Source organism: Bos grunniens, chromosome 19 (assembly GCF_055505025.1).
Source record: "Bos grunniens cultivar Pamir isolate PY7600 chromosome 19, Bosgru_T2T1.0, whole genome shotgun sequence".
NCBI lineage: Eukaryota > Metazoa > Chordata > Mammalia > Artiodactyla > Bovidae > Bos > Bos grunniens.
The window spans coordinates 6,593,682-6,602,557 of NC_141183.1; the positions used below are offsets into that span (position 1 = coordinate 6,593,682).

Here is an 8,876-nt window from a genome sequence, read left to right on the forward strand (position 1 = left end):
AAAGAGACACAGATATAAAGAACAGTCTTTTGGACTCTATGGGAGAAGGCAAGGGTGGGATGATTTGACAGAGTAGCATTGAAACATGTATATTATCATATGTGAAACAGATCACCAGTCCAGGTTTGATGCATGAGACAGGGTGCTCAGGGCTGGTGCACTAGGATGACCCAGAGGGATGGGATGGGGAGGGAGGTGGGAGAGAGGTTCAGGATGGGGAACACATGTACACCCATGGCTGATTCATGTGAATGCATGGCAAAAACCACCACAATATTGTAAAGTAATTAGCCTCCAATTAAAATAAATCAATTAATTAAAAAAATAATAAATGGATAACCAACAAGGACCTAACTGTCTAGCACAGGGAACTCTGCTCAATCTTATGTGGCAGCCTGGATGGGAGGGGAGTTTGGGGGAGAATGTATACATGAATATGCATGGCTGAGTCACTGAGCTGCTCACCTGAAGCTATCACAACACTGTTAATCAGCTATACTCCAATACAAAATAAGAAGTTTTTTAAAAATGAAAAAGAGGCTACTTTCCCATCTGCTCCTGGTGCAGCCCCCTCCCCCAAGTTCAGAGTGACAACATGAGTAGCCTCCCTCTCTGGTCTTAAGGCAACCCAGAAGTAAAAGTCCCAGGGAGGAACTTGAGAAGAAGAAAACAGTTGACATTTTCTAAACTAGCTCCCTGAGGCCCTGCCCACTTCCTTCCCAATGAACCACAGGAAGAACTTAATTCACGTCCCAGGACTCTTAGTCTAGCGATCTTTTTAGGAAAAGTCCTCTCCAAGCCCCACCCTCCACAGCCCACCATAGCTCATAGCTGCAGATCTGTGCTAACTCCAGGGTCTGACTGATGGATTACTCCACAGTCCCCAAAATGCATGGAGGATCTCCTCGCAGACCCCAAGTGAGAGTCACAGCCAGACTGAATACATTCAAGACAGGGAAGAAAATGGAGATATTAACGGGGCGGGAACTTACGGTGACAAGGAGAGGATGTGAGGTCGTTCTCATCTTCAGGTGTGTCCAGGACGTGAGGGATGGCGCTGGTACTAGAATCTCATTTCAAACACACAAAATACATCAGGGCAGGAATGCCAGAGTCTTCTGACCTCTTTTTAAGAAAATATTTTCTTTATTTATCTGGCTGCATCGCCCCCCGGGATCTTCATGAGTCATGCAGAATCTTTGGTTGCACTGCACAGTCGTGGTTCTCCAACCAGGGATTGAGCCCACAGCCCCTGCATTGCAAGCCAGATTCTTACCCACTGGACCGCCAGCAAAGTCCCTCTGTCCACTTATACTTTCATATCTTCACATGCAGTTGGCATATTATCATCGTTTTGCACATTTTTCTACTTTCATGGGGTCTAGAATTTCCCAGGTGGCTCAGTGGTCCACCTGCAAATGCGGGAGATGCAGGAGACACGGATCAACACCTGGGTCGGGAAGATTCCCTGGAGGAGGAAATGGCAACCCACTCCAGTATTTGTGTCTGGGAAATCCCATGGAGAGAGGAGCCTCGCAGGCTACAGTCCATGGGGTCACAAAGAGTCGAACACGATCGAGCACACACACAGAGAATCTCAAGCCCACGATTGGCTGACCCCTGCCCCACACACAATGCAAGAATAAGTGCATTACGTCGTGTGTGACACAGACTTGAGATCATATATGTCCTCCAAGGAACTGGGCCCAGAAGAAGGCATCCGCTCTTCCATTCCTTCCTGTAGTTTCTCCTGTGTTGGAGGCCTCAGGACGAGGAAGGCCAGAGGCTGTGCAGGGAAGGGCGAAACTAGAGCCAGACTGGAGCATCAGAGCAGCAGGTTTCCAGGGACTAGGGGACTGATTCTTGAAGCAGGGGGCCACGCTGCCTCGAGAACCACAGTCGCCACTGACCACTGTCATTGCCTAAGAAAAATGCCTTTTTGTTCTGTTTGAGGGTCTTTAATCTCTGGACAATATTGAAGAGCATGGGGGCTACTGGTTTTTCTCGGGATTCCCCCCAGAGCTCCTCAGAGGCCTGTTGACCCAGAGGACAGCACCGAGCATACCCAGGAGCAAGGGCACCTTCAGGAAGACCAGGAGCAGGAAGTGGACGCTGCCCAGCAGGGGCCTGTGGAGAACACGGGGACAGGAAGTGAGATGCCCCCAGGTCCCCTCCTCCCAGCTCTCCCGGGTCCCAGGTTCCAATAACCTACATGAGGGCTAGCCTGGGACCCCAGGGTGACAACAGCCTTCACCCCCCAGACTCTCCTTCTTCATGTCTCCCTGTTCTGACCCTCGCTGCTCTCCTGGGCAGGAAAGGACCAGTGTCCTCATCAGAAGGAGAAGAGCTTAGAACATAAACACACAAAAAGGGGAAACCACGAGATGCACAGCAAGGAAGACGGCCGTCTACACAGCTAAGGAGGGAGCCCTTGGGAGAAAGGAGATACGCTGACACCTTGACCACAGACCCTGGCCTCCAGAGCTGTGAAAAATGAACGTTGTCTAAGCCACCTGGCCTGTGTTACTTTGCCATGGCAGCCAAGCTAATACAAGAATCATCCCTTATTCTTCACTCTTCACAGAAATTTGTCAAATGAAGTCACCAATCAATCACTTAACTCTTGTACGTTGATTAGGTGATATAAGTACCTGGAAGGCAGACAGCTGGATATTTGGATAATCCTCATATCCCCTCATATTTCTAAAACAGGGATGGGCAGGCTTCCCTGGTGGTCCAGTGATAAAGAATCCACTGCCAATCCAGGGGTCACGGGTTGGATCCTTGGTCTGGGAAGATCCCACATGCTGCAAGCATCTAAGCCCATGTGCTACATCTTCTGAAGCCCATGCACCCCAGAGCCCCTGCTCCATAAGAAGAGAAGCCACTGCAAAGAGAAGTCCACCGACCACAACCAGAGAGAGCCTGCGTTCAGCGATGAAGACCCAGAGCAGCCAAAAAGAAATAAACTAATTAATTGAAAAACAGGACTAGGTAGGAGTGGGTGCTCAATGCTTAATTGTTGGATAAGTGAGTGAATTGGCCATCTCATGTGCATCAAAGGCCCTGCCTGACACTTACGGGTGGCTTTGATCCATTCATTGAAGATATTTCTTAGTGATCCTTAGTGATTCCTTATTCACAGCAGTTTGGTAGAAAGAAACTTTCCAAACACACAGCAAAAGTGACAGGGGAAGGCAAGTGTTCCCGGAGGAAGAAGGGGGGTGGCCCACAGATATTCTGTGTGAAGGCCCAGCAATAGGAAATGGGGCAGATCTAGAAGCAGAGAGGGCCAGGGAGAGTGAAGGAGGAAGTGAGAGGGACCTCGCAGCGTACAGAAAGCCCCTTTGGCTGCACCGGCTGGGCAGGGCACTAAGGGGCATGGGTGAGACTCAGTTGGTTCCTCTGTGAATGGGGAACGTGCCTATCTGTCCGTTCCTTCTCATAAGTGGTGTAGGCAGGGACGAAGAATTAACAGAATAATGACAGGAAAGCCTCTGTGAGCTGCCAGGAGATATGAGTGTCACTGCTGTTGCCATAGCAGAAGTTAGGGGAAACAGGGCTTATCAGGCCTTCCCTGCTCTCCCAGAATCTGGACCAGGAGCCCCGCTGGGGCCCACACACACCAGCCGTGCCCTCCACACTGGCTGCCGTCTCGACCGAGTCCCAGACTCAGAGTCTCCATCTCTGAGCTCGGCAGGAGATGCTCCTTGTCTGTGTCCCCACACAGTGCAGGGCACGTGGAAGTTCACACAGTAAAAATGGGACGGATGGACGTTGGAAGCAATACGCCTGCAAAAGGCACTGAGCCCAGGACAAAGAAGACCGAGCATATCCAAAAAAATTAAATAATTTTTTTTTTTAAGGGATGGGCAGGAGTGGGTACGCAGTGCTTATCTTTTGGTTAAATGAGACAGTCAGACATCTCGTGCAGATCAAAAGCCCAAATGGTACTTACAGTTGCCCTTGATTCTCTTTTGGGGCAACTGGTGCCGTGAACATGTTGGCATTGGAGGTGGCGAGGGTGGAGATCAACACTGTAGGTGCTGCAAGACATACAGACCAGGTTACACACCACTCTGCCTGCTCACCTGCCCACCGCCCTAAACGTGGCTCTGAGTCTGGGGGATGGGGGTTTGGGGAGCATGGGCCTCCTTGCCCAGAGGAGTCTGGAGCAGGGCCAAAGGAGCGGCCAACAGGCTGGACTGCTTATATCTCCCTGGCCTCCGGGAGACTCAGAGCCTCAGAGGCAGTGGGGCTGGCACAGGTCCAGGGAGGTTAGAGGGGCCCAGGGTCACCTCAGGCCAAGGGCAGCTGGAGGGCAGCAGAATTCAAATGCTCCAGGTGCTCGTGACAGGGCCGTGGCCAGTGCCTCCCCCATCTGCTTATCCACGAGGACAGGAGTAGAATGGGGGCTGCCAGGCAGCTGACACAGCCAAGATCTGTGACTTCAAAAGTCAGGACCAGCCCTGAGCAAAATCCCAAGGTTCAGGAAGAGCCTGCACTTCGAGGATGTTATTAAGCTCCCGCGATGGGGATAGTTACTCTCAGGAGTGTTGTCAGGATTGACTGAGATGAACCTGCTCTGCTTTGCAAGTATAATGGGCCTCCAGGTTCAGGGTGTATGTGTAAGGGAGCCATTGACTGTGTGTCCACCCCTCTCTGCCAGAGGTGCCCAGTGAGGGGGCTCGCCCGGTCCGAGGGTCAGCAGAAGCAGAGACCAACAGACAAAATTGGTCAAACCAAGGTGCCTCCGCTAACATGCCCAGGAGTGCTTGCCTTCTAGAAGGACTGAGGAAGAGAGTGTTCTTCAACTTAGATGTATAAATGGCTCATGATGGGGTTTCATGCACCAGAAATGCAGCCTTCTGACTGTGGAGCCCTGTCCAGACCCCGAAATTAAGCACAGCATCCCCCACTGGGCTGGGACTTCCCCCTGAGATGGGATATGGAACACACGGTGGGCATGGCAGCTCTGAAGTCCCAACCCCGAATTCCAGAAAGAGCAGGAACACCCCCAGGGCAGCAGGGGTCCCAGGAAAGTGCTGGCAGGAATCGGGGTCTCCAGGTCCCATAGAGGAGGGTCCCTTGGCCCACAGGCTGACACTGGTCCCACCACCTTCATCTCCTTGGGAGCAGACTCGGGCACTGACTGTGCGCAGGGAAACAGGGTGTTGGGAAAGCCTGATCCCGGCCTGGAGGCGGCCCTGGAGCCAGGAGAGTGTCGAGGGGAAGCCGGGTCCCTCCCAGCCCAGGTGGTCAGCGGGGGCTCCGTGAGCCCTCAGGACTCCCCCACCCCTGGGACATTCCCTCTGGGGGACAGTTGGGTCCCTGGACAGAGCAGGCCCTGAAGAGACACGTCCACACACACACATACTCTTACCTGGGTCAATGGTCACTTCTACTGGGTTCCCCAGGTCAGGTCCAGGTATCTCAATCCCACACCAGTAAGTGTCTGAATCGTCCAGCCTGAGCTCCTCCATGGTCACGGTGAACGAGCGGTCTTTCCAGTTGTCCCTGATGGACACCCGGCCCTTCTTCACCTCCTTCTCTGATCCAGTGGTTTTAATAACGAAGGGACAGTTTTCCCAGGCAGCCCCCCGGCACCACCACTTCACGTAGTGCTCATACCCAGGGTCGTATCGACACCGCACAGTCAGTGAGCCCCGCTCCACACCTCTCACTGCTCTGGGACCCGAGATGGCAGATGAGCCTGGAAACACAAATCCAGGTACCTGTCACCTCCCGCCCTGGGGCAGGGCCACAGCCTCCTGCATTGTGAATAGTTCACCAGACCTAAGGGCCTCCTGAGCGGAGTAACAGTCAAGGAAGGGATACACCGTCCACAAGATGGACCTTTTGCCCTTCAAAATCCTAGTCAAAGCCACCAGGAAAATCCCATAAAAGCACAACTGCGGATCTCGAAGAAACACAAACACTGACACAGAGCAAGAGCAACTTCCTGAGATCATCCCACTTCCCCTGTCTGTGGCCAGTGAGTCTTTCCATTCCAGCCACGTCCGTTTGCAGCCATCCCTGTGTTATTCTGCTCTGATGGGGAGGAAAGACCCGAGGACCCATTTCCACAGAAGATGACTCTGCACTGACGACCTCAGGAGGTCCAGCTGAAACACCCCCTTAACACGTCTGCGGGGAGGCTGTTCCCACTGGCTACGATGTAGTAAAGCGGTAAACTGGGTATGGTGTAGTGAATGTGCTGCAGGGGCCTCCTCGAAGCTGACCAAGGCAGTGGTTGCTACTGGGGCTCCATTTGCTGTGGACTCCATACAGGACACGTCCCATTATGTTCACTGAACTGTAAATTCCACTCCCAAATTCCTGGGAGAAGTGCTTTTGTAGGACAAAAGCAAGGACAGGACAGCACTCACTTGCTCATTATTTTCAGTCTAGGTCTGTCTAATCAAAGGTATGGTTTTCCCACTAGTCATGTATGGATGTGAGAGTTGGAATATAAAGAAAGCTCAGTGCTGAAAAATTGATACTTTTGAACTGTGATGTTGAAGAAGACTCTTGAGAGTCCCTTGGACAACAAGGAGATCCAACCAGTCCATCCTAAAAGAAGTCAGTCCTGAATATTTATTGGAAGGACTGATGCTGAAGCTGAAACTCCAATGCTTTGGCCACCTGATGTGAAGAACCGACTCATTGGAAAAGACCCTGATGCTGGGAAAGATTGAAGGTGGGAGGAGAAGGAGATGACAGAGGATGAGATGGTTGGATGGCATCACTGACTCAATGGACCTGAGTTTGAGTAAACTCCAGGAGTTGGTGATGGAAAGGGAGGCCTGACGTGTCACATGGGGTGACAGTCCATGGGGTCACAACAAATTGGACACAAATGAGCAACTGAACTGAACTGAAACTTGCGTAAAGGCACTCAGAGCACTGGAAATCACTTAAATCAGACCTCCATTAACAATTATTTAAATTTACTGAAGTCACCGCAAACCCGGAGCTTCCCAGTGGCTCGGGGGTAAAGAATCTGCCTGCAATTCAGGAGCCGCAGGAGACAAGTTCCATCCCTAGGTCAGAAAGATCCCCTGGAGGAGGGCTTGGCAACCCACTCCAGTATTCTTGCCTGGAGAATCCAATGGACAGAGGAGGCTGGCAGACTACGGTCCATGGAGTCACAAAGACTCGGACACGACTGAAGCAGCAGCATGCATGCATGCAAATGCAAACCCACTCACAGAAACTCTGACGCTTCTTTACAGTCAGTAAACATTCAGCGTGATTGTTCAGCATGAGTTTGAGATGCAACTAGAAGCATGTGGAACACGATCTAACCACTTCAAACAACACGTTTTTTGAAAGCACATAGAGAACATTTACAAAAATTGACCATTAAAGAGACTGCCACAAAATAGGTCACTGAAATTTTCCAAGGACTGAAGTCATTGAGAATGTTCTCTGGATATAATTCAACTAAGCTAGAAATTAATAATAAAACAGAAGTTAAACATTTCCACATGCTCAGAAAATAAAATGGAAGTGTTATCGCTAAGTCGAGTCTGACTCTTTGCCACCCCACGGTCTGTCATGGAATTCTCTAGGCAAGAATATTGGAGTAGGTTGCCATTCCTTTCTCCAAGGATCTTCCTGACCCAGGGGTTGAACCAGGATATCCTGCCTTATAGGTGAATTTTTTTTACCATCTGAGCTACCAGGGATGCCCCAAATCAACAAAATAGTGAGGAAAAAAATCACAATAAAAACTTTAAGGACTTCCCGATGGTCCTATGCAGGAGCACAGGTTCCACCCCAGGAAGACTCCCCATTCCACGGGTGGGGCAGGCAACTCGGCGCCTGCACCACAGCTGCGGAGCCTGCACCCGCTGGAGTCTGTGCTCTGGGACCAGAGAAGCCACTGCTATGAGAAGCCCACGCACCACACCCAGAGAAAGCCCTCAAGCACCCCCACGCCCCAGTGCAGCCAGAAATAAAGCTTTAAAAAGCTCTTCAGGAGTGGATTCCTTCATCACCCCCGTTTTCACTCATTCATCTGTGTGTCTAGAATGGCCAAGGTTGAAAAACACTGTCCTACGGCGGGGACACTTGGGTTTGGTTTGGTTTCTTGTTTCCCAGCACCTAACATAGAAGCTGTGAGGTGTTAACAGTAAACATGATATTTGATTCACAAATAAGTGTCTGGATGAACGAATGGACCCTGCCATGTTCCCCCAGGACAGACCCTCAGGATCTCCTGCCTCAGTCACTCCAGGGTCGGAAGCTCCTCCCCACTCACCTGGGATGACAAGAAGAAACAGAGCCGGGAGCAGACACGTGGTCCTGCCTCCCATCCTCGAAGCTAACGAGCTCTCGGTCCCTTCAAGGACCGGCGCCAAGGTCAGAAGTGGACACGCCAGATGTCCCTCAAGCCTCGAGAGATGTTTCCTGAATCTCCTTTGCACTTGTCTCTGGTTCACTTCCCACGGTCAGTACCTACTTCTGCATTTTACAGATTAGGAGAAAAGGCTGTCACTCATTGAGAGGATGAATTGCAGCACGTGATGAGAGCTGTGTCCAGACCTCTGTGCCTCTGGGGAGAACAAGTGGTCCGGGTCCGGGCGGGTTGCCCACGAGGAACCGAGACATCGCTGCTGGGGGGAGGGGGCAGAGCTGGTGGTGGGTGAATAGAGAGGACCCCAGAGCAGGGGTTGGACACAGGAATGGGCTCAACTGGGTCTGCACTTGGGGAGAAGGCGGAGCTCGGGGCTCAGGTCCAGCCTCGCTGCAGACACAGTCCCACCCTTCCCTCTCTGCAGGCAGCACCCCCACCTGCATCTCAGACCACCTTCCTGCCCTGAGCCTGACCCCTGCCCCTCCCTGGGCTTGGCTCCCTTTGAGGTCCTGAG

The 8,876-nt window shown here is 51.8% G+C and overlaps 1 protein-coding gene across 1 annotated transcript; it reads right to left on the bottom strand.

Annotated features, from left to right (window-relative positions):
* Positions 1-1,128: 1,128 nt before the first annotated feature.
* Positions 1,129-8,469, bottom strand: LOC147351026 (CMRF35-like molecule 5). Its single transcript, XM_086356002.1, has 4 exons — positions 8,267-8,469; positions 5,384-5,713; positions 3,959-4,046; positions 1,129-2,127 (listed from the first exon to the last, which is right to left on the bottom strand). Exons 1-4 carry the CDS (start codon positions 8,319-8,321, stop codon positions 1,992-1,994), a joined length of 609 nt encoding a protein of 202 aa, XP_086212128.1. The 5' UTR covers positions 8,322-8,469; the 3' UTR covers positions 1,129-1,991.
* Positions 8,470-8,876: the final 407 nt, after the last annotated feature.

What these genes read in the sequence shown, in the direction of transcription:
- LOC147351026 (XM_086356002.1), bottom strand. Translation starts at nt 8,321, where the DNA reads ATGGGAGGCAGGACCACGTGTCTGCTCCCGGCTCTGTTTCTTCTTGTC. An exon ending in GTTTCTTCTTGTCATCCCAG is followed by an intron (nt 5,714 to 8,266) that starts GTGAGTGGGGAG and finishes TTGTGTTTCCAG; the next exon opens with GCTCATCTGCCATCTCGGGT. An exon ending in AGAAGTGACCATTGACCCAG is followed by an intron (nt 4,047 to 5,383) that starts GTAAGAGTATGT and finishes TATGTCTTGCAG; the next exon opens with CACCTACAGTGTTGATCTCC.